This window comes from Anser cygnoides, chromosome 2, assembly GCF_040182565.1.
Source record: "Anser cygnoides isolate HZ-2024a breed goose chromosome 2, Taihu_goose_T2T_genome, whole genome shotgun sequence".
In the NCBI taxonomy this organism is placed as follows: domain Eukaryota; kingdom Metazoa; phylum Chordata; class Aves; order Anseriformes; family Anatidae; genus Anser; species Anser cygnoides.
The window spans coordinates 107,877,443-107,903,134 of NC_089874.1; the positions used below are offsets into that span (position 1 = coordinate 107,877,443).

At 40.0% G+C, this 25,692-nt stretch overlaps 1 protein-coding gene across 4 annotated transcripts in view; it reads left to right on the forward strand.

Moving 5' to 3' along the window:
* Nucleotides 1-25,692, forward strand: part of SPIRE1 (spire type actin nucleation factor 1) — a 140,932-nt gene that overhangs the window by 108,518 nt on the left and 6,722 nt on the right. The window contains exons 8-17 of one of the 4 annotated variants that reach the window (XM_066991192.1): nucleotides 117-246; nucleotides 4,159-4,200; nucleotides 11,030-11,193; nucleotides 15,435-15,525; nucleotides 15,892-16,034; nucleotides 18,679-18,852; nucleotides 22,173-22,310; nucleotides 24,262-24,332; nucleotides 24,815-24,842; nucleotides 24,932-25,068. In XM_066991192.1, coding sequence (XP_066847293.1) covers nucleotides 117-246; nucleotides 4,159-4,200; nucleotides 11,030-11,193; nucleotides 15,435-15,525; nucleotides 15,892-16,034; nucleotides 18,679-18,852; nucleotides 22,173-22,310; nucleotides 24,262-24,332; nucleotides 24,815-24,842; nucleotides 24,932-25,068 — 1,118 coding nt within the window. The remainder of the gene's footprint in view (nucleotides 1-116; nucleotides 247-4,158; nucleotides 4,201-11,029; nucleotides 11,194-15,434; nucleotides 15,526-15,891; nucleotides 16,035-18,678; nucleotides 18,853-22,172; nucleotides 22,311-24,261; nucleotides 24,333-24,814; nucleotides 24,843-24,931; nucleotides 25,069-25,692) is intronic. The other 3 variants (XM_066991193.1, XM_066991194.1, XM_066991195.1) reach the window with 3 other exon arrangements.

Genomic DNA, 25,692 nt, shown 5'->3' on the forward strand with positions numbered 1-25,692 from the left:
AAAATCCTATCACAACATGCCACATTTTATTGTGTCGTTCTCCCCTCCCCCCAGTGTGACATCTACTTTCAAGGGAGCACTGTTTTATGTAAATATAATTATCTTTATATACCAAGGCCTCTGCAAGAAAACTGAAACCAACCCCACCACGGCCACGCAGCCTTCACGAGAGGATATTGGAGGAAATCAAGGCAGAGAGAAAGTTGCGTCCAGTCTCACCTGATGAGATCAGGCGTAGCAGGCTGGGTAAGTCCATTGCTAGTTTTTACCAGCAGCATTCACAGAAAAATTCCCACATAAGCAGCAGCAATATTAGCAATATCTATGCAAATGTCACTGAAGATAGAAATTATTCTTGCCCATTCAGATGAAGAGAGACTAAACCTAATGACTTTGCTAGGGCTGTGTAGTCTTTGTGCTAAGTTATTTTCAAAAATAAGGTACTGTATGATTCGACTTGATCATCATGTTTTTAATGTAAGCGTTAGATAAATTTAATGACATTATATTGCTCGTTAGATGTGACAGTTAATGTTAGATTTGCTCAGACTGGAATGGATATTGGTTCTCCCCAGTGCAATATTTCTTACATATCTGTAAGTATTCTTCACATGTCTGTTCTTAATTTTTTTCTCTTCATTTCCTGTTGCTAGCATCATCAATTTCCTTATTTTATTTGAAAATCTGCTTTCATTTTGTTTGCTGAAAGCATTGCTTTCACTCAGTGATTCTAAAATCTGCTTTGATTTTGTTTGCTGGAAGTATTGCTTCTATTTTGAATCTAAATCTTTGCTTCATTTCATAAGTGATGGAGCATGTGCTTGTATATGTTTTCAGTTGATCAAATAATTAAGACTTTTACTGCAAAGCTGTTAATTTCTGCAGTGTACATTGAACAACCCGCTATGAAATTATACCAATATTACACTTCGCAATGATCACCAATTCGCATTAGTTCAATGGTTCTGACATTGACAGAAGCATGACAAATGCCGCCTTACATTGTGACATACTTTACTTTAAAAGCATGGTATTTAAACTGCATTAGGAAAGCTGAAGTAGCTTGATTTTTGAAGAGCAGAAGTGGCATCTTATGGTTGAAAAAGCATGAAATAATCCACGTGTGTGCTCTGTTGTTGCTTTTGCAGAATATGCGTGCCTGCCACATGTGCTTAAAGGCACTGATCCAGATGCAAGTGGATTTGACAACCCATTCATTCTCTATAGAGGAAAACAGTTTCATTACCTGTTTTGTTGCATTGTTCTTTGATAGAGTATGTTGTAGAGTTTGGTGAATGCTTGGGTGCATTTTAAAATGCATGGTGCTTTGGATATTGTTTCTTCGGGCCTTCCAGCTTCTAGTTTTGATTCAATTTATGCTTGTTGTATCAACTAATGATTCTAATAGCCCTAGACAGTTTTCCAAATACAGGAAGTTTGTAAAAACATGGAACAATTCTTTGCTTTTCTTTCAAACATTAAACTTCACTATTTTACACGTTCTCCATTTGGGAACTATCCTGTCTTGTAAGAGGTAGCAAATTTGATCTAGTAGATTTTTACAATTTTTACTGATATAAATTACATCAAACCCATTTAGTAAACAGTTTCTAAAAACAATCTTAGATCTTGGAGTATTACTGGTTAGGACTTCCTGAACTGATTTCAGGGTATGTCCTCCAGTGAAGGATACCTGTCTTCCACCAATTCTCCCTCTTTTTTAAGAGAATATTATTTTTAAACTTTGGAACTATGATAATTCCCCTTCAGTCTAGTGAATTGTTTGTTTTAAATGTCATATTACTGGGGGTGTAAAAGGGGATGTGAGTTTTACTTCCCAACTGTAGTGTTGAAGATTTTATTTTTTTAATGTGGAATCATATACATTCTTATTTGTTGCTTGCATGAAGAAGAAAAAAGAGTAAGGATCTTGAAGATAATTGCTTCTTAAGTTGAAATACAAGGTTTGGGTTTTTGTCACACTGAAATGATTGTTTTGCCCGGAGTTCCTTTTAGAATACAATGTGTTTGTGCAGAATTGGCGATGGAATAATGCTAATGACCTTCAATATGATACCGATAGATCTGCCATATAGTTTAGGTGACCACTGAATGTAATTTAGTGGAGAAAAATGCAAGGCAAAAAGATTTAAGGATTGCAAATCTGAGGAGAAGCACGGTGTGGGACACTTGTACCATCTGGACAGAAACACTTGTTGATATGAGAAAAAAGAAAAAAAGGAGTATTACAATGGAAAATCTGGGAGTATGTGGTACACTCCACATGTCGCAGAGTTACTCGTTGTTGCTCAGTTTATAGCAGTCAAGCACATAACTACATTTGAATATCCTCAGCAATATGAGTGGACCTGTGGCATGTGCTTCCCAGCTTTGTCTACATGCTCTGCACAACCCACACATACAGGTGAGATCTTCTCCATCCCAGTTGCCACCGAGCAAAGGGAGCGGCTGGAAACAAAGCGCCAGCCCCTGAGCCTTGCTGGTGGGCTGTGTGGCTGGCCCAGGGCTGGCTGCTGTTAAGCCGAAACTTCTTTGGAAATGGTAATTTAATCTTGTTAGCTGCACTTACAGAGGGAGACATTGGGTAGAAGAATTTGAATCAGTTTTCAAACAAGCTCAGCTGATCATCAGAATAAACTATCAAGGCAAACACAGCCTTGAGGTACATGCCCTTTTAATTGAAAGTATGGATTTATGACTCAAGTTGAGCTAATGGAGCTTGGAGAAAACTTTGTTTCATGCTCTTGTTTCATTAACCTTCAGTTAGGACATACCATTAGGTGATAGCAACCCTACACTTTAAAATGTATTTGCCTTTATGTTAAGTTTGGACAGCAGTTTAGATACTGTTCTGCGCTGCTGTCTGTGGCTGATGTTGTCTAGGTAATAAACTACAGGAGAAATGCCCCGACTCCCAAATTTGTCTCAGAGTCAGCCACCTACAGTGCTCCCCACCTAAATTTGCTCTCATGAGCAAAAGTTGTCCCAGTACAATGCTTTTTCAACCTGTTTTCACATAGTTGTATGTGTGCCTGACAGACCCTTTCATACCAACGCTGCTTGTTCGTCACCCACAGGTATCACAGGTAAGCTGATGTCAGTTTTGGTGTGTCCTGGTACATTCCTGTAGTTGGGCCTGGCCTGCTTATCTGGATTAGTATACTGAAGTTTTGGGTTCAGCTGAGAACATGTCGAGTGTCTACTCCCTGAATTACACTGCACAGCTTGGAATGTGGGTAGGCCGAACACAGCAGGGGTTTGTGTGCGTTTGGAGCTAGGACCATGGGCAGACCAAAGGCCGGGAGGAAGGTTCAACAGCTATGCCATGTGATTTTCTTGTATCCAGAGATTTTATTTTCATGTGTGATTTTTTGTTATTAAGCTGGCAAGGAACAAAGCTATTGGTTATGTAAACTTCCCAGAAATAAAGAACATCTGACCGCTTTCTTATCTAGGAATAAAACGGCTAGTGGCCCTAAAAAGAGAGGATAATATTAAGGATACGTTTTAAAGGCTAAATCCACATAAGGTTGTGGGTTTTTTTTAAAGAACAAGAATCAGCACAAATCACACTGTTAGGCCTTTTTTTCTTTCCTATTCAAGGAAATAAATGGTCAAACTTAGCCTGAGTGTCTCTCTTTATTAGTTTAATTATAATCATTGGAGATTATGCTTTAAAAAAATTAGAAATATTTATTTCAGGTCACTGAAACTTGTGTGAAATGTGGCTTTGTACTTTCAACTTTTTTCAGCTCTCTCTCTTTCTCTTCTTTTTCTGTCTCTCTTTTTCCCTTCCCCTTTCTTTCTTCATGGCATTTTAATTGAAAATACTGTGTTTTTAAGATACTTGCCTCTTGTTTTGGTATTTGATTTATTGATTTCAAAAAATCTGGTTCTATAATTCTACAGATATCTTTATGCTTGCTCTGTTTGCAAGTCCCATTTATGCTACTGTAGTTTTCAGACTTCAGGCTTTACTCCAGTAAAGCAATAGTATGTCTGACACATTTTGGATTTAGGCAACAGAATCCAAAATGCCTCAAGTGGAGTTAATCTTTTGTTTTCATTACCTCTCTGCTTTTCTAATAGCTGAATTATTTTCTTTTTGTTGTTTTTTTGTTGTTTCTTTTTTTACAGCAATGCGGCCTCTTAGCATGTCTTACAGTTTTGACTTGTCAGGTAAAAGGTGCAACAACACCTGACGTGGTTATTGTGCTTATTGTGAAATTTGTTCCATCTGTTTGTTGAATTCCCATTTAAGAAAGAAACTTGAAGGGATTCTTCCAAGATATGGTCAGTGAAAACAAAACTTAAGACGTATTACTTTTGTTAATACCTGCATTTCCCCTCTGAGAAAAGGATACCTAGGTATAGGAGACAGCTGTGTTTCACCTGAAATAAAGTGCTGGAATTCTGTGTAAATAAATGACCATAATAAGGTGGCCTGGAGCTATTCCAAACTCTTTAAAGGATTGTAGAAAACAATGTCACCTTCGAGTCTGATTTGCTTATTATTTATTTATCTGACATTGGTGTCTTTACAGTCACTTTTTGGCTAGACCGTTTTCTGCAGTACTTCATTTTTCTTGAGCATCCAAAACCAAGTTTTGAATTCTTCTGCCTTTCTAGATTTAACAAAATGCACCTATGACACTAATCTAGAAAGGAACTATCAGTTCTACCGAGTGTCTTTATAGTAAATCTTTTGTGAGTTATAAAGTGAAAGACATTCACTCAAAACTGGTTAAACCTTCCAGCTTTCCTGGTTAGCAAAGTAAGTTGCTAAGGTTTGCTGCCAACAGCTGATAGAGATGATTCAATAGGTGATCTTCATCACCTATCTAATACCAAATTTAAAGGTTCCTCTTAGCGGGCAATAGTTAGGGTAAGCAGTGACTGTACAAATGTGTTCAGCTTCAGAGACAGCAACTCCTGAGTTTGTGCCTTCTAGCCCTAAAGTAAATTTGGTCCTCCTTCCATGTGCACTAACAGGATGCTCAACCCTAAAGACTCCATCATCGAGGCTATAAATATTCTATATTATCCTCGAAGATTTGTGCACTGAGGAGAGCTCTTATGTTGGCTCTTACCTAACTTCCCTTGGGTGACTCCTGAAAAAAAAAAAAAAGTTACCAAATAAATCCATGCCCTCATTTGTGAAGAAGCAACACCAGCTGTACCCTTCCCTCCCTCCTTCCAGTTGCACCTAGAAACATCTCACCCAGTACTTTTGCGGAGTCTTCTTCCTCTGTTTCTCTATCCACTCTCTAACCTCACTTTCCCTTAAAAAGGCATGATCTGATTGAAATGCTGGCCCACTGCAAACTAGAAAGACCATATAGAAGTTATTTGATTACCATGATATAATAAAATACAATAGCTTTGTAATATAGGCGTGAGGTTCACAAGTGATCTATCTCTGAATGTGGTTTCATGTTATGGCCAAGTAAAAAGCTTGCCATTGCCAAGAAGAGGGGGAGCGGGCTCTTGCTCCTTCCTTTTCTCCCCCAAAATCCCCCCCAAACATGTGATTTCCCCCTCCTCCCCTGCGCTCATTTATTCACAAGGTAAACTGGTTCAACTCACGTAACCCAGGCACAAATACTTAATTTTTTTTGCGAGGTTGGTTTTCTGCTATTTTTAGGGTTTTAAACCTGTTCACTATCTGATCAGATGATCAGAGAGCTGGGTAGATAATGAGCATGGGTGGATGGGAGGAAGGAACAGGCTCTCCCCATCAGAGGCGGTGGCAAGCTGTTGATCCAGCTCAAGCCCTTTTGTGAAACCTTACGCTGATGTTGTATGGTACGGCTGCTACGGCTGTCCGGTGGGATCCAAATTCTGCATGTGCTTGGTGTCATGTTTTACTCCACAGAAAGCTGAAGCGTCCCCTGGAAGTCAGATAACGTCATAAGCTGCCAAACTTCAGTTTTCAAAAAATTGCTACTTTCAGATATGCCTGAAAATTGTCAATTCCTTCAGTTTTAAGGCTATAAAACTGAATGTGCCAGTGCCAATGAAAGGGAAGTGTTCAGATCTGTCCTTTTGCATGTCTGTTTGCTTCTTCTTTTGCCTTTTATTTTTTAAGAATACTGAGACATCCTCATTTGTCTAAATCCCCAAAATATTTTGTAAATTCTCCCTTCATAATCCATTAATTCGTTACCATGATGTTTTTGTTTTGAAGAAGTAGCTTCGTAGCAATCTATGCTGTACTTGGATTTGCACTTTTTTACTGACCACTGAAGAACTCTTCCTGTTTTCTTTATCCATCTGCTAAATGTGATCGGTTTTGTTTTTTTTTCCAAGTCGTGTGGTTCTAAGCAAGTAGTATCATTGCGTGACTGAGTGAGCTGATAAATTGTCTTTAGAATTTAATTCAGGATGATTAAAACATTCCAGTTAGCTGGATGTGAGACACCAGATGAGCGGTACAAATGAAACTGATGTGTTGGGATGTAGGTAGTAAGCAGATAAGCAGTTGTTTCGAGTGTTGTTGCTTTGTATGTTTTTACTTTTTTACTTTTTCATTATTTTGGAGGTGGGGTAGTCTGTGCTTTCATTCTGTGATCACTCTTTCCACATATTTGCTCTTTCGCTGCTTTCATTGCTCTCTGCTTGACAGAATTGCTGTCACAAAAGCACAAACCTGCTGAATATCAGAATTGTTTTCTTCTAAGTGCTAAAGGACAGGTTCAGGGCTTTATTACGCTTGCTGTTTGCCTCTTTCTCTGGCAGCACACTGGTGTAGTTGATATGTCAATGTCATGCTGCCCAGCGCCACGTATCTCCCTGCTGCTGTCATCCCGAGGAGGGGAGGAGGAGTGCATTTTCCTGATGGGGAATAGAAGGAGCGAGCAGTAGCCACGTGTAATGAGAATAATCTGAGAGGTACTCTGGTATCAACTAGGGACTAAGGCAGGCATTGGCTGCTTTCTCCCATAGAAAAATAGCTTGAGAACAGCTTTACTTCTATGGACTGCATTGAATATGGCTCAGAATTCCAGTGTTTCATACTCGCAACACTCAAGTTCTTACCTCAAAGCTGTGTGCACACCTTTTTGAAGCTGTAATGTAAGCAACAGGGAACAGGGCAGAAGAGAGAGGGGAAAAAAGAAATCCAAATTTCACAGGGATTATTCCTGTTATTTCCAATGCCGGGAGATGATGTGTATTACTGTTGGTTTTGCACGACCTATGCCTCGCCTCGCACCAGTGTGAGGAAGGAACTCCACCAAGTCCCAGTAATCTCTTCATTTAGATAACATAATAAAGAATGTGATGCAAGCACCAGCAAAAGACCAGCCGTTTGGATATGTTAGTTCTCATGTTTGACTTCACCACCCCAGCCCATTAAAAGGAGCAGCATACCTCTGTTACCATTATCCATTATATAATATTTCCTAGTGTACTGGCATCATAACTAGCAAAATGTAAACGAGTATTAATTCTGCAAACCCATTTTAGCCTTCTTTCCATTTCAGCCTTCTTTCAAACTCAGTGTAAAAACGATGAGGTTGAGGAGTACACTTGCTGTACAGAACCAAATTCAGGTTTCTGTTGTCATTATTTGCTAAGGAGAGGTGCTTAGGAGCAGACAACATATAGTTAGTTACATGACTGCTGTAGTTTGCATGTAATGTGTGGTCTGCTTAATTCTTTGTTTCATAAGAAACAATCTTACATGTAGATCAAGGTGAATTTCTTATTATCCTATGTGGTTTTTTTTTTCTCCCCCCTCTTAGGCTAGTTAGGGAGGGCCAACACAAAGCTCAAGTAATCAAATCCAAGACCTCTTTCATTTGCCTGTTGTAATGATAGTTTAAAAGAATCTCAGAAGAAACCAAACATTAATCCAATTTGCAGGTACTGTGCATTGTACTCGCTGCCTGAAAACATGGAGAAATGACACTCTCCCAGTGTGTCTGATTATCTAATAAAGTCTTAATTCTAGGCTGTTTTAAAAAAATAATAATAATTTTTTTTTTGCTTCAGTGAATTTTCCATGAATTTCTTCTGTCATACTCATTTTAATAAGCATCACTCTACTCATTGTTTCTGACTTGCTTATCCCGATTAGTTTTATCTTGTTTATGGTGATATATGATTATTTGCCACATGGTAATGTTTCTGCTGCCTGAGTACACCACAAACGTAGCTTATACAAAGTGATACTATTTTTGCTGTGTATCAGCTAACAAATTCTGTTTTTAATTTTGGAACAAGTTATTTTTGTTGAAATCTGCTGGATGAAACTGAATTTTCATGATCCTTTCCTTAAATTACGATAATCCATTTATATCCAGTACTATAACTGCAGGAGTGATAAACTGAACTCAATCACTGTTGTCCAAAAACGTTTTATAAATGGATGAGTTTTTAGTTTTATTGGGGGGAGGGAGGTATTCTTCAGTGTTTGCGAATTCTATAAACATTCCCTGTTTTTGTCTCTAGAGGAAAGAATGGCGATAAATTATTAGTCCCTACCGAAGAGCCCTTCAAAACAAATACTATGGATTGTCTTCTAGATTCACCTAAAGCTTCATTGGCTATTCAAGAAGTCATAAACAATGTGTTTCTAAACAACTCATACATATGTAAGCTTAAATAAAAACAGTTTTAGGCTTTCTAGATAGTGATTGGCTACATAAATTACCTCTAAAATGGTTCGGAAATTTCCATCTCTGGAGCCTATATTCTTGGAAAACAAACCAGGCAAACAGAAAACAACAACAGCAAGCAATTTATGTCATGGACCGTGAATACATATTTCTCTATATCACATCCCTTAGTGCTAGGGGATGTCGGGTGGACTTTCCCTCCTGTTTGCTTTCCCCAAACCTATTGTGTGTACAGTTTTTTGCAAGGAGGGCAATACTGTTGGCTGGCCCATCATTTTTCTCCCAGTGACTCCAACAATACTTCCAGTCCATGCTCCAGCCTCCCTACCACCGGGCGGGGAGTCACCATCCAGGAAGGTTTGAGAGGAGGGACGTCACCTTTGGTGCTGGGGCTGCTGCTTTGGCCGGTCTGGCCAGGTACCACCCTGCGCGATCAAAAGACAAATCAAAGGTTTTTCTCTTGCTCATTTGGGAAACCATGAGCTTCTTCAATCAACTGCATGCCAGCTAATTATGAGGTCTCGAGAAGTATTGGCAGCAGGGAGGTGAGGCAGTTTGGTTTTCGTTTTCCTGCTGTCGCTTTCTGGGATTGCATTAAGCTATTGTTACGGCAGGAATGCATTTGATGTGGAGGACGCCCATGCTGTACTCGCAAAAATCTAGTAGGGAAAAAAAACATGACCTAGAAGCCATAGTGCTAGTCAGGACATCCATTAGGAAAGCCTTTGAAGATAGGAACTAAAGGTTAGAGAGTCTAAGTCTTTGATTGCAATTCTTTGTAGGGAGGACCTGAAGGCAGTAATAACACTGTAGTACACAATTCATAGGCTTGGAATGTCACTATGGCTTTAATAGCCCAAATAATCCCCTTTTCTTACATTCCTAGTTGAAGGTATGATTTATAGAGGAACTGTAATATGTCCCCTGTCCTTTCTCTCTGTTTTCAGCATTTAACAATGACCTAATTAATTCTTTAACATATATATTCATTTAACTTATTCTTCCTATTATTCCTTTCAAATAGCCGCTCCGGTGAGAACGTTGTAAAACAGACCTCCTGCTGCAACAAATGCTTTGTCTATACTGTGCGGTTTTAACTTACCTAGTGCAAGAACAGCTTTTATCAGTGCAAATTGTGTTGTGGCAGCAGTGACCGTGTCTGTTTAGACCAGGGCAGCGATGCAAGTGACTCCAAGTGATGTGTGAGTACTTGTGTTGTCGGCACTGGGAATACCTGGGTTCTATCGTTACTCTGTCATAGTCCTCCTGGTAACCTAAGGTACGAGTCATTCGGCCTTCCCTGCCTCTCGTCACCGTGTGTAAAAATGGGAATAATAACACTTCATTACACTAACCCTGAAATACCTGGAGGTACTTCGTTATTACAAGACTGGGGAAGGAGTCATATAATTAGATGTGTAGAAAAACACATTTGTAGAAAGACCAGATGCTTAGGCATACATGCAAATGGGAGATAAAAAGCTTCTCTTCCTTCTCCCTCCAACATAATTTTCTTCAGATTGGAATAGTGCACTTTGTACGTTTACAGGGATAAAACTGAATTATCAGACCAAATCTAAGCCCTCCTAAAATATCAAAGCCTAGGTCATTATCTGAATGTGTAAGCTAAGCTAGGCTAAGCACAGCTGACCCTGGGCTTACAAGCCATGCATCTTCATTGCACACTGGCAGAAATCCTGAGTAATTTATTCGGTGGAGCTACATCCTTGTAAAACTCATGTAGATGAAAATAGAGCAGGATCCTCGTGTTGCTGCTGTTACATGAAGATTTGGCATCGCAGACATATTTTTAATACAAATGACCATGCAAACCAGGGAATGGCGCATATTTTTGATGAATGCAAGTTATTTAGCTCGTTCTCATTCCTTTTCTGTATACTGCAGAACGAAGTGTAATCCTGTCCTCGCAGGAATAACTAGGTTTACTCCATGCTTAACCTCATAATTTCTGTGTGGTGTTGTCTTCAGATTCGCTGGAAACCCACTTGTCCAGATACGGTTGTGCATTCTTCTGATACTTAGTTAATTATAGACTATAAGTTGAAGGAAGAATATTTTCGGTTTCAACATGGGAATTATTTTTTAGAGTTGCCTGGGATTAGTCTGAGGTTGTTTTTTAGTATTTTGCACTGCTGCTTTTTCCACTGCTTTCATTCCTCCATATTGCTTCTGTACCACAAGCCATTGCCTGTAGTTCTGAGCACTGTATTGCTGGAGTAAAATAATTGCACACGTATAACTATCAAAATATTTTTCCCTTTTGTGTGAATTGCCTTGACAGTAAGTTTTGAGAAGGCAGAATAAAAGTTGATTGTTCTATTTAGCGCACGAGGTCCAAGCACCAATTGTTCTATTTCTTTTGCTAGATGTATCAGCGCCAGAGGCTGGAAGAAAATTAGTGGATGCCTCTGTAGCAAATGGTGGCCTGGCACCACAAGGAAAGCAGAATGGGGCCGCACAAGTGACAGTACAACGAAAGAGACTCCTTAAGGCTCCCACGTTGGCTGAACTTGACAGCTCAGATTCGGAGGTAAAACATCAGGACACAACTTCTTGTTTGTCAGAATTCAGTCTCATTCCTTAATTTGCTGAACTGATCCGCTAAGAAGTGTCTGTGTAGATTGTAATGGGAATTCTCCATGAGTGTTTTGCCAGCCTGCAGAACTTCAAGAATATTATATCAGACCTCAGAAATGAGAGTATTCTTTAAAAAACTTAAATGATGATTTTGTCTTTAATCCTAGTATATCCTTTTTTTTTTCTTTTTTTTCTTTTTTTTTTCTTTTTTTTTCATAAATGCCCAGTAGCTGTCCACTGTGCATATGCAGCAATCATGCTTTTGGGAATGATGCAGGCAAATGGTTTGCATCCTCCTGGCACCCATGCAGGAGCTGTCATTGAAGGCCTCAGATGTGAGCCCAGCCTCGTTGTCCCAGCTGTTAAATAAAGAGCATCAGCTATGCCGGAGAGGTTGCAGTTCAGTGCAAATTCAGTGGGTTAATTTGTCATGTAGGCTTGGGAACTAACACCCAGCAAATGTTTCACAGATAGAGACAAGTAAATACCACTTTGATGGGGACACAGTGTTGAATCCATTCTCTCTCAAAGGGAGAGTTAATGATTTTTAAAAACCATAAAACGGAGAACGGATTAAAAAAGCTCTCTAGCTTAAAAGCCACATTATATATAGTCCTCGAGAAGCACCAGTATTATATCCTCAAGAAAGAGTTTTGTCTTCTGGACCAGTAATATTACTGCATTGGAACCTTTCTAAAAGTTAAGCTGTCTGGAAAGCACATTCAGGCAGGGTTTTGAATAAAGAGGCTAATTTTAGCCTGGGGAAGGCAGTCTTCCCTGACTCTTTCTCTCTGTTAAATCAGGAGGGTGGGGTTTCCTGACAGGGCGCTTACAAAGGCAACTAAGCTGAGAGATAGGAGGCTGGAGAGAAATAAATGTGTGGATAAATATATCTTCTTGCGTACTTTCTTTATCCATGAGAAGTTGGCCCTCTTTGTGTTAGGGGTTATCCTATGGGTGACTTGTAGGGGTGCATAATTTGGGGCATCTATTCTGAAAGCCAAAGCGATTTGCATTCTGAAATCTCTCAGCAGTGTTTAAAATTACAATAGAGGCTATATGAGGTTTTGTTAATATTAATGAAGCTGGGCAGAATGCAGGAATATTGAGACTTGTCAATGAAAGAGTCGGATCTTGAACTCAGAGCTTCTCAGCTTGTAGGTCAGTGCTTCCTGAAGCTAATGCAGCATGATGTTTCACGTGGAAAAATGAGCAGAAATCACTAAAAGAAAATTCTGTAAAGGGAAACATTAAGTGATTCTTGAAGGGGGGGGAAATAAAATGTGTGACTATGGCTATTGATTAGGGAATACGGCGTAGGCAAGCAAAATCATAAGGAATAAGCTTTGGGGCATACAGCAAAAGATAAATTGAAAAATAAATCAACCACATCGAGCTGTCACAGAGAACAGATGCTGTATTGGTTTGAGTCAACAGAAGTAGCTGGTGAAGCAAGTAAGATGATTAAGATGCCCAGCAGAGTACTGGTGGGTTTTCAGGAACAGTACTAACGTGCTGTAAATAAACATACTGGAGGGATTTGGGGTGAAATCTTCCAAGCTTACAAAAGGGATGGGACATAGAACATTTGATGAAAGTGAACTTTGCTCTGTAAAAATGTCTTTTGTGCTGATTTTTGCTTTGTATGTAACACACAGAAGAGTGTATGTGTTGTCCTGTTTGTCTGTAAGCTACTCAGGCACCTCTTTGCCTGCAATTTGAATTGGACTAAACCTATTTAGAGTTACTCACTGGGAGTTAAATTATGACTGTTATGCCCTAATTACAGGCTGCAAATACCTGCACTGCTGAGCTATGGACCTCCAAATGGGCTGAGATGCAGATGCATTTTTTTTCCTCTGCAACCCCTTTGTTCTCTCAGCTGTATTGTGCTTCTGACTACACCCCAACACTCTGCATTGCCAGCCAGAGGTGAAAGAAAAGGTCTGATACAGCCCATAGGATACAGCCTATGCCCATTTGCTGGCAAGGATGAATATTGTACAAACCCTTACTACATTCTGTCCTTGCTTTTTTCTTCATTTCCTAAAATCATGGTTTCGGATGGGGAGCAGGGAGTGCCATATTGCCTGGTATGGTTAAAAGAAGTAGAAATCTAATAGTAATTTTTAATACAGTTAGGAAAAGTATCTTCCTGATGAAACTACAGCAATCTGGACAAAAATTTTGTCAGTAACATAAGACAGATGTTTTAAGGTGACGCCTTTAAAGCTGCAGCTTTCTCAGGACACGAATGTTCTGGCTGTTTAGTTCTCTGTGGAGAAGTGCACAGTTCCAGATGGTGGGGTTATCTAACCTCACATGTAAAGTGTCTGATTGCCTACCATAATAGTCAACAGTTTCTGTATTGATGCGAAGAAGTTTGTAGGAAGGTTTGGCACAAGATTTGGTTCCTGCACAAGATTTCATTCTCAAAAAAAAAAAAAAAAAAGCTTTCCATGTCTGAGAAATCGTAGGGCAGTAATAGCACTTCCCTTGCATGTGTTTGTGCGCAGAAGTAATTAGAAATGACAGACTTGGAATACCTGTTGTCCAGGTAGAATACTGTGTCAAACAATGTACTTCTGGTTTCCATTCTCTCCGAAGTGCTGGCTGCTCTTCATTCATAGAAATAAGCAGCAGAGCAGCATGGTTATGGTTTTTGATTGACAGCTTTCCTAGTTCTTCATCTTAGCTTTTTAGCTTCTCTGGCAATGGAAAAGTGACGGATTTGGCTTCTGAAGAGTGGGTAGTTTAATGGTTCGCCTCGTACAGGGGTTATTCTCCTTCACAAAATTTAAATGTTTGAGACTTGTGAGCTCTGTTGGACCACATCCAGAGAACAGCGCATCCTGCAAGTTCTGCAGTGGTCTCTTAGGGCAACCATGTGGCGTGAAGCAGATATCTACAAAGATCTCTGGATTCTGGAAGCCCAACAGCTGTTGTAATTAAATATGCTGTTCAGACTTTCTTACAGTCTTCCCATCTCAAATGCTTGGAAGGAGCACATTGGGTATGTTAAAGTGAATGTGTTGTTTTGGGATCTGAGCTGGTTGGAGTCCCTTTGCAGAATATTGTTTTGAGGCAAGTGCGTTGGAAGAGTATACATCACAGTACCCTTGCATACAGTGCGTGCGTGTCCTTGGGATAAGCACAAAGTACAGATCACCTGGTGGGAATTTATAAGGGCCCCTGTCCTGTGATGCCTGGTGTCCATCGAAGTGACCCTGCCAGCTTTGCTTTTCTGACTTGCTGTTACGAAAGGCTGCACTTTCAGTTAGTGGGGGTTTTCCTGCCTGCAGTTCGTGTAACTAAAGAAATCCGTGAGAGAGAGGCTCAGCCGCGTGCCGGATTTTAGAGCAGGTCCTTTGTTTGATCTGTAAATCTTGGCAGTTTAAATGAATCTCCTCAGTTAAAAGCATTCATATTAGAGGTAAACAGCATTCACGATCAGCCCTTCAACTCTGTTCCTTTGGGAGGCTCCAGTAATGGTCTGTATCTTACTAGTATCTGGTGGCTGAAGACAGAGGTTTGGGGTGAAAGGATTTGTTAATTTTGGTGGCATAATGTGTTAGAAAGCTGAAAGATGTTAGCCTAAGCCTTTCATTCATCATGCAGGACTTGCTCTTGGCTGTTGTGATGAAACGAATAAGAGTTCTTTTAAATACAGAAGAAAGGAGAGAAATGCACCAAGATTAGGAATTAGAGAACAGCGCAGTGGAGATCAGATTAATTTCTCTGTATCTGAGTCGCTTGTATGAGGACCTCTCATTTCTTTGAAGACCAGAGAAATCCAAGTGCTGGTTCCTTACTAATGTGACACGTAAAGTTGGCTTAATGTATCTCCTGTAGTTGCAAATTAGCAGTTGAGTACAATGAGCAGTTACTGGTGGAATAGTAACAGGTTACAGTAGATTCATGCACCTCTCTTTTGATCCTATTATTCCATGCAGTGCTTAAATACACTGAATTCCTATAATGTACCATTTATTCCAGTTTATAAAAAAGTTAAGCTTAGAAAGTTACGCAGTGCTGTGTAGAGTCAGTGTTTAACTGAGGACTTCTTCTAAGGCTTTGAGTGATTTAACATCGTAAAATACCTTTGATAGCTTGAGATTTCTGTGTGCTAAGGAGCAGTAAAAGAAGAAAAAACAATTTCTGAGGAATTCTATTTCTTTTTCTCTTTCCACCCAGGAGGAATCAGTGCATAAATCAACAAGTAGCAGCAGCATCTCCCCCTCACAAGTGGAAGACCCCTCTCAGGAAGGCACCAGCAGCAGAAAGAGTAAGTTTTGATTAGAGAGCTCAGAGGCTGCTTTTACACACTTCTGTTGCCCTTCTGTTACATGAACTTTGCTTGAAGTTTTTATTGGAAGCTGAAATTGAACATTACTGGAATAAATCTGTAAAGATGAACCCTAGAACCAGCTGAATAGATCAAATGTGATTACTGAGTGCAAGGCATTAGCCTATACTATATGTATATAGAATACTACACCTGTACTGAAGATGATCTGAGTGTGTATGTGTCACTTGAGCCACCAGTAGTAGGAATTCTAGTAAATCAATGTTTGCTTTAAGTACTGAGCAAAGTTATCCAACATTGTCTCTCTTCAGAGAACTAATTTTTTTATACCGGTTGAATCTTTAGCGCCTCCCAAGTTCTTGCCCATATCATCTACACCACAGCCAGAGAGACGGCAGCCACCCCAGAGACGACACTCCATTGAAAAGGAAACACCAACCAATGTGAGACAGTTTCTACCACCTTCAAAACAGAGCTCCAGATCACTTGTAAGTGGAGTGGGTGGTAGGAGAGAGAAAAAGAGGCATTCTAAGAGTATAATGAAAATTAAAACTTGGCTTCAGTGTGATTAGAACTTGACTCAAAGAAAACTCCTGAATTCAGAAACTACCTTGGCTACTAAAGACGTTTTGAAATCAAGATTTGAACTTTCTCTCTCTCTATCATTTTGATCCAAAATCCCGGGTATAGGTGCCTCAAAAAGTGTGTGCACTCTGATTAGGACTCTGGGTAACGCCATGTGCCTTGCTTTTATTTCAAAATATTACCAACACAGGCAAACTTCACCTTATTGATTTTCAATTTGAATAGAGATGACTCCAAAGCTCTGGATTATTATTTTTTTATGTTTTTTTTTCTTTTTTTTTCTTTTTTTAGCTGTTGATAGTATTTTAGTTAATGGCTGAATGAATGGAATGGTTTCTTTTCTTCCCATCCTAAGAACTTGTGCGGTTAATGTTAATACTTGTGAAAGTTCTTTCAGTAATCCAAATCAAGGTTTCTCTGTGTTGCTTTGTTGAAGTCACTGAGGCAAAAAACTGTGTTACTACTTGAAAAGAAAGTACAGTACATTTGATCAATTAGCTTTAATTGAGAGCTGTTTTCCAACAGAGTATAAGCAGCAAAGGGTATGAAATCCTGGTTCTTTTATGCCGACATACTGATTAGTGCTTTGTAATTTCATGCAGGATATGTTCCTCGTCTCTTTTCCTACCAGCAGGGTTTTGAAGTATGCCCCATGAGGTGCTGGTGAATAGAGAAATCAATAAACACATCCTGGTTTTGAAAGGAAGGGAATATTCGCTCACCCTGTCTTCTAGAGCAGTTGTATTAGTGGGTTTTGAAGAGTGTTCTTGTTGGCCCAAGCAATGGTGGCTGGGATCTGAACCTATTAGTTGATGAAATTAAACTGTAACAAGAAAATAATCTCCATATATTCCCACTACATGCTTCCTCCTCTTCATTTCAGAGGGTCTGCTGGATTTGCTTTATTATATCCTTCCACAAGAATGTAGTTTCTCATTCAAGGTGAAGTTCAATTTGTAGCATATCGATAAACACAAGTAGACTTTTGCTGAAATGAACTCGGAGTGTAGCATGTTGCACCAGAACCAGGTTGGAAGGTTCCTCCACCATGTGTTCGAAGATGCTATCATATAAAGTGGATTGCTCTGTCATTGCCTGCTGCACACACTATATGGGGAAGCATAGGGTTTATTTTCTGGCAGGTCCAAAGTCATTCACATACGTACTGTTTTAAGGGAGGAGGGAAGAAAGCATCTTATTATAGTGAGGTATTTGCTCCATCACATTTTTAATGTATCTAAATATGGTACATCGTAATACTGATCTCATCTCATGTATTTGAGGGGATCATACAACTTAAAAATCTAATTTGTGAGGCTGTTATTTTAAATAGGTGAAACAAGTTCTTAATAGAAGCTTGTTGGCCACGTATGTATTTTCTTGTATATACCTGTTTCTAGGCATATGTTTACTGACATATGCCTAGGATGATAATATCTGAAATAAAACCACTGAAGAAAATTTAATTCAGTTGTTCCACTCCTGCTTAAAAATATTAAAGGAAGAGGGAGGAAAAGACTTCAGATAAGTCAGGCAAATGTGGGAACAGATGGGAAAAATTTTTACTAGTTTCTTTTCTGCTTGATTTTTTTTGATCTCTGAAGAACTGTCACCTAGCTTGGTTTTGGCTACGAAGCGAGAAAGAAGGGAAAGCAGTACTGAAATGATGTTCCTTTAATGAGAACCTATTTTATTCGATGCCTAGAGAGTAAATTCTTTAACTTGGCAATAGTGCCCTCTAGGGTGTGACAGACAACTCCCACAATACTTTTGTTTTTAGTTTTGGTAGATGGTTTCTGATATGGTGGCACTGTCCCAGTTACACGCGTTGGCTTGCTGCAGAGTTTTTCCTTCCCCGGAGGATGCCAGCTTCGTTCAGTGGCTGCGACAGGTGCTGCCTACGTAACACTGCAGTTCCTTCTCTGAACGCCTCGCAATACCTGCAGAATATTATTTACTTTTTATTTGACTTCACACTTCTTCGTCCCTTCCTCCAGGACTGATGGAGTTTCATTTCTTATCACCTGCTCCTGTGACTGCAGTTTCTCTTCAAGGTGAAAGAGGCCTCGTCAATAAATAGCTCTCAATACCAGTGAAAACAGGCAGGAGTTTTCTACTGTCTCTTAGCAGGATTAGCAAGAAACTGGTCTGTCTTGCATACTAACTATGGTTTTGTGAACTGGCATCTCATCAGACAGAAGGAGTTAGAGCTAAGTAGGTGGGGAAGGGAAACAAATTTGGAAAAATGCCAAATACCATCCTTCTGATATGTCACCCTACCAGTGCTACGTGGACAGGCAGGGCAGCTCAGTGAGTTTTGGGGGGATTGCCCTGGTGGTGAGCTTACTGCAGTGAGCTTACTTGGTGCTTAATCAGTGAGATGAAGCCAGTGTCCTGAGATGTACATATGAATGTCTTTGTAGTTTGTTTGCTTTTTTTTTTTTTTAATCATCATCATCATTATTATTTTTCATGACCCAGAGGACCAAAGCTAATGATTTCATTTATACACAGCATTCGCTTCTCTGCTTCCTATCTATTGTTCAGGTTCCTAGGATAACGAGTTTATTTCCAAGGATGACTTTCAGACCACTTTTTTCAACTATGCAAACAGCTTCTCTGCTCAGCTCTCATCCCGTTGAAGCAGCCATGTGTGGGGTGGCAGGGGCTATGTACTATCTCTGTGAGAGAGCTTTTGCCAGCAGGTGGAAACCCGCAAAGGTTTGCCTCTTTTTGCTGGCTTTGGAAATCACCTTCACCAGCATGTTCCCACTTAGGGGAGCACTTCCTAAGCTGTGGCAAGAATTAAAGCTTAGGCTGGGACATTGCACCTGATTGACGTTGATTTCAATGTGTGTAGGATATTTGTGTGTCTTCAATCACCTCGCGGGGAAAAGAAATCAGTTCTGAAAGGACAGCAAACTAAAAATGCAACATCACAAGATTTATCAATGGGACAGACCTTAAATGTTACAGCACATGAAGATCCTGCAGCAAAAGCCCAGCAAAACTATTGTAATCCTTGGACTGTCGTAAAGAATAAGCTCTTGTGTTTCTAACAAGTTATACTATGTAGAATGGAAGGGCATTTGCAATCTGTTTTACTTGAAAACCTACATACGGTTTTGGTCCTCAGCACACTTATGTATCAGAGCTTGCAGAATAACTAATAGCTATGTACCAGGGAAGGCAAACTGACTAACAAGAAAAACTGATTCATTTACCCCTATGTAGAATCAAACGTGAATAATTTAAATTTATCCTTCTTTTTCTTGTCCCAACCGATAAGTCAGAGTAGGAAACCTTCTGCAGGAGAGTTTATAGTTGAGATATCCAGCCGAGCTTCTTAGAAACATTTAGCCTGCAACATCAGTGAGAGTTTAGAGTTCTTGATTAACCATTAATTGCAGAATTTAGAGGCCAATCTGGCACATGTTCATATTGCAATTTATTAGTGCAGCCCATTTGATCGCCTAGTGACATCTTCTAATGAGAAATTTTACAAGGAATACATTAGTTTAAAAAAGCTAGTCATAAGGGCCTATTAGGTGTGTGCATGCTGAGAATGGCCTACAAAGCACTTTATTTCACATAATGGATATGTAATTCTTACTACCTGTTTTTCCTGAGTAAAAAAAGTTAGTTACACACATACACGTTAAGCTCTTGTGGCACATATAATGACTGCACAGTTGAAGTGTAAAGCCAATTCTCATGAAGATCACGGAAACTCCAAGTTTAAATTAGTATTTTAAGTAAGATTTTTTCCTTTAAAAATAAGAATACTGATTACCTTTAATATTGAAATAACTATTGAGTACAATTCAAGCCACAGTTTGTCTTTAGTATGTTCCGTTGTCTGTAAGTGTTGCAGAGAACTAAAGTTCTCTCGTTTGGAGCTGCCTAACTTGGGTGCAGATTATTGTTGAAGTTTGAGCAATAACTCCAAAGCATCGCTGTTTAATGAAGTTTAGTCAGTGCTTAGTGTAATTTTAATTAATTTCGGTGCCTTAGAGCGAGTGTTGAAACAAAAGATTTTCTTGTGTACTTATTTCTATTCCAAAAAGGGAAAAAAAAATCAAGCAGTTTTCTGAAATCAGCATAATATTTATCTTTCATTTAATGTTGCATTAACATTTTGTTGTCCTTGTGTAACCTCTGGAATTAAAACATTAGCATTTAAACTTGTGAACATTTTTCTATGTTTCCCCTGTTGCCTGCTAGCTATTTCTATTTGCCGAAGCAGTAATCATTTTTGATTGGTACGACAGCAGACCCACACTATTCCCCTAGTAGCTGCTCTACACCTATAGTAGATCTACAGCCTGTCTTCAAAGGAGCAATATTCACTGACATCATCGTCCTATAAATTAAAGGAGTGGGCGCTCATGAGGGGGAAGGAAGTGCCTTCAAGTAAGAAACCTATTTCTAAAGGACTTAAAGCTCTGATTGATCGAAAGCATTCAGTCCACCTTCATTCACTGCAGACAGCTTCCCAGTCTCCCACGATGCAGAACTGAGGTCTTTTGCTGGCATTGTGTGCACCATGCTTTCCCACCCACTTCCTCTCCCGTCTCGCCCCGGCCCGCGGCCGTGCTTTCTCTGTAGCGAGGCAGTTGCTATGGGAAGGACCCCGAGTGAAATGCTGATAGCTGCCGGTTAGCTGGAAAGTTCCTCCTAATGAACACAAGTCATTTAGTTTGGCTGGGCTGCGTTACACCTCAGAGCAAATTGCGGTTGCTTTTGACATAGTTTGTTCTTTCAAGAAAACTAGCGATTATATGCCCCAGAGATTGAGCTGGCAAATCTAACAAAGTTAACTCAATTCTAGTCTTTTGTGGGGTACCTTAAACAGAGTGAAGTTTCTTTGTGTTCCCTTTCTAGATAGGTAAGACAACAGTTTTTAAAAATGTGGTGGTTCCTAAATGCTAATGTTTGCCAGGTCTGCAACGTAGAAAAATTTTCTTTTTAATCCAATGGAAAGACAGAACAGAACTCTGAATACAAGCAAATCGAGAATTGCACAATTAATCTGAATCATGGCTTCAATTTATAAATTAGATCTCCAGACTGTCAGCCGCGTCTTTGTACTTGCAGGAGAAATTTCCTTCCTTTATTCAGACAGCATTAGATGTCATTGTCATTGCCACACAGTAGCCCCTCTGGGCTGACTGAAAAGGTTCACCAAGCATAAAGCGATGGGAATTCCCACAGAGGTTTCTGTCTTTCTGTTGGAACTGTATAATCAACTACAGGGCTGGATTACAAATTGGGTTGGTGCTTTTTATTCTCTGGTACCAAATTCAGGCGTTCTCTACTCAATATTCTCCAGCATGCTGTAATACAGAATATACGGAAATTTTGCAGATGGGACATTTGTGATCGTTGGGTTGTTATTCTCTGATTCTCTTCCATTAGTAATTCAACACTGGGTAACCAGTTCTCATGCTTTATGTTTGAAGATTATTCTGTAAAGCCTAACTTGCTGTTGTTACTTTCTGGGGGCAGAGAGGAGAGCCTTTCTGCCTGAATTGCCTCGACTTTTTGTAGTTCTGCTCATGTGAGCGCCAAGATGTGGTACCACTGAATAAAAAATTCTGCTAGAATGGGCAACTAACAACTTTCCTTGGCCACTCTGGGCACCACAAAGTCTCAAGCAAATTGTGGGTCTTCAAGAATACTTGAAAGTAGTACCATGGGCCAAATTCTTTTTCTTTTCAAATTATAAACCTGAAGATTGATTTGTCAAAATAATCTTCATAATAAAAGACAAATGGAGAGAGAAGGGTCAAGTGGCTTGAGGAGGAAAAACAAAGAAAATGTCATTGTTGTGAGGGCTGAACATCAGACCAACTAGATCACACTCAAGGAGTCTCAAACAGTTTGAAACTCGTGTGATGCCCATGAATGAGCCGGTGCTATTCCAGTTTGAAGGGAGAAACCCTCTGTTTCTGGAGTTACTAACCAGGTGGTTGGTTGTCTAGGTTGAAATTTGGAAGAAGCAATGTGGCTTTGAATTCATATGTTTTTTTGGCTTCCAGGAGGAGTTCTGTTACCCGGTGGAATGTCTGGCTCTGACGGTGGAGGAAGTCATGCACATCCGTCAGGTGCTGGTGAAGGCAGAGCTGGAAAAGTACCAGCAATATAAAGATGTCTACACCGCTCTCAAAAAAGGAAAGGTATGGCTGAGTCCGCGGAGCTGCCCCATCTTATTGAGGGAGGTTGGTCCCACAAGCCTCTCCTTTACACGTTCCAGCTGATAGAAAGCTGGGAGTCAAAAGTCAGAGCTTGCTAGTTAGATCCATTTGCTTCTTACCCTGTACTGGAGAAAAGTTGGTATCCAGCAATATATAATGTATAACATGTGGGTCAGCTTCCTTGAGTTATGTACAGAAACATCAAAACTTTTCATGGAAATACCTAATTTGTTTATATCTTCTACAAAAACGCAGCAGTTTTTGCAATAATCAGACCACATCTTTAAGTGCATATTTAAACTTCACTAAGGTGTTTTCTGCCTCCATGTCTTCTGCAGTATTACTTTAAAGCACACTAGAGAACTGCAAGTATGTAAAAGCCAAAACAATCCTAAATATAAGTCCCAAATCTGATTTCTTTCCAACTTTTCTGCAAAGCAGTTTCAGTAAAATGCTTGTAAATTGGCCAGTGTCTCTCTTCTTGTACCTGGATATTAATACTTCACAAATGGAGTTCCCTTTTAAATACAGTCTCCTACAGCTTTCAGTCTGGCATATACTGATTTCTGTCTCTGAACGGTTGGTTTTGTGGTGTTGTGTTTTTTTTTTTCCACCAAAAAAAAAAGGGGGGATCCAGTCTTTGGGTTCCAGTATGTCATCTTCTGTTTGACAAAAAACCCTTTTCTTTGTTCAATGCCTTTTTTTCATATAAATGTTCTTGTGATCCCTACCTCCCTTGAATAAACTAAACATATGGGACTATAAAACCAGTTTTCCTCAAGTACGATAGCTACAATAGCTCATTCCTGGAATTTCTCTAGTTTTCAGTAACATAGGATTGGAAGAAAATCATCAGATCTTACCACAGGCAACTACCTAATATTCCAGAACCTGATACGAATGGTTAGGGACAATTTCCAGCCCAGATTTATTCATGGCTGAATTTATCCCCATTTGTTCCTGTGTCCTTCAGTTGTAATAGTTATTGTTGTTACTTTTACTGTCCTGTTTTGTTTCGATTTGGTTTTGTTCTAGCTTTTATATAGCACTGATATAAACACCGCTGAGGGAGGAGTAAAGTAAGTTAATAATTAACTGCCAAGTATTTAATTTAGGTAGGAAATTAAAAGAATATGTCTAAATATATGAAGTTACAATTCTGGACTCAACCCTGCAGGCCCCACGTTGGGCACCAAAAAGGACTGCTGTGGTTTAGCCCAGCAGGCAGCTCAGCACCACGTAGCCTCTCACTCTCTCTCCCCTGGTGGGACAGGGAGGAGAATTGGAAAGGTAAAAGTGTGGGAACTCATGGGCTGAGATAAAGGCAGTTCAGGTAAAGCAAAAGCTTTACACACAAGCAAAGCAAGACCGGGAATTCAGTTCCTATTTCCCATCGGCAGGGAGGTGTTCAGCCACTCCCAGGAAAGCTCATCACACCTAGTGGTTTCTTGGGAAGACAAACTCCCAGTGTCCCCCCTTCCTCCTCCTTTACCCCAGCTGTTACTGCTGAGCATGGCCCCACACGGTGTGGGACGTCCCCTGGGCCAGCCGTCCTGGCTGTGTCCCCCCCAGCTCCTGGTGCACCCCCAGCCTCCTCGCTGGCAGGGCAGCACGAGGAGCAGAAAGGTCCTTAGCTCTGTGCGAGCGCTGCTCTGCAGCAACTGAAACATCCCTCTGTTATCACCACTATTGTCATCAACAATACAAAACACAGCATTGTGTGAGCCTCTGTGAAGAAAAAAAAGAAAAAAAAAAAAAAAAAACGGCTCTGTCCCAGCCAAAACCGTGATACTTTTCAATATCCTCTTGGAAATATGGACCGCAGAATTGGATGTAGTATTGCAACTCTGGTCTCACTGATGGCAGCTGTTGGGTAAGGTCATCATTGTGTGGGATTTTGTCTAACGTTGTGAACTCTCTGTTCTTCTTTTAGCTCTGCTTTTGCTGTCGAACAAGAAGGTTTTCTTTCTTTACCTGGTCTTACACTTGTCAGTTCTGTAAGAGGTAAATATTTAATATCTGTTAATGAACAAGTACCATTTCAGAGTGAAAAATATGGGTTTGTACCTTAGATACCCCCAAATGTTTCTGCTGCACACTGCTGATTGTTTTCATTTCTATAACAGTGAAAGTTTAGAAACAAACCAGCAAAAAAGCATACTAAAACAGATCTTTCCTAAGTGTCAGTCTTGCTTCTTTGGACTGAAACTCTCGGCCAAAAGTGAAAGAAACGTGAACTTTTGAACAGTAAGACAATAAGTCTGAAGATCTGTGGAATCACTGATTTATTGCATCAGTTACCAAAGGATGTTTCTTTAGAGGAAAAACAGTTAGTTCCTTTTCTTTTTTTTTTTTGTAGGTGTAGTTCTTTGGAAGCTTTAAAAATAAAAATGTTTGTTTAAGGGGTTGGGATATTTATCCATTTTTCTTTATTTAAATAAAGTTTTGCCCAATTAAGTGATTCATGCTTTCATTTTCTTATGCAGGCCTGTATGCTCACAGTGCTGCAAAAAAGTAAGTAAACAAATTCATGGCTTGCTTGTTTCTGAAAAGCTCTAATCTTTGGTAATAATACTGCATGTTCCTTCTGCTGTTCTCAACAGATGCGATTGCCATCAAAGCCATACTCTACTCTCCCCATTTTCTCGCTGGGACCTTCTACCTTGCAAAGAGGAGAAAGTTTTATGAGGCCAGAGAAACCCTCCACCAGTCACCACCGATCACTGCGGAGTATGCCCAGGTGAGGAACAACCTTAGCTCATACGTGTGTATTGAAAGAGCTTACGAAGTCTTTCATCTTGAGTTATAAATCACTAAGAAGACACTGTCTGCTTGTTTGGTAGTTTTAAATGTTTCTAATGCTTTTAGTAACCTTTTGGAAGCCTTCTGAAATCCATGTTTCTCCCATTTACTTCTTTGACTACCAGAAATAACAATATTAACAGTGTGTCTTAAAACTTTGAAAAACAACATGACACGGGGACAACTGTTGTTTCCGTAGTACCTCTGGGACTTCATAGCTTAGAAGAGGAGGCTCAGGGTGGTATCTCATCAATGCCTATAAATACCTGGAGGGAGAGTACAAAGAAAGAGGGCAGAGCGAGGCTCTTTTCGGCAGTGCGGGTGGCCGAGCGCTGGCACAGGCTGCCCAGAGAGGCCGTGGGGTCTCCTCATGGAGACCTTCAGAAGCCGCCTGGACGTGGTGCTGGGCACCCTGCTCTGGGTGGCCCTGCTGGGGCAGGGGGCTGGGGCAGGGGGCCTCCAGAGGGACCTGACAGCCTCAGCTGTGCTGGGGTTCTGCAAATAAATCCTCAGCATTTCTTTTTCTGGTATGAATAGACTCTCAGGAAATAAATCTTGCAGG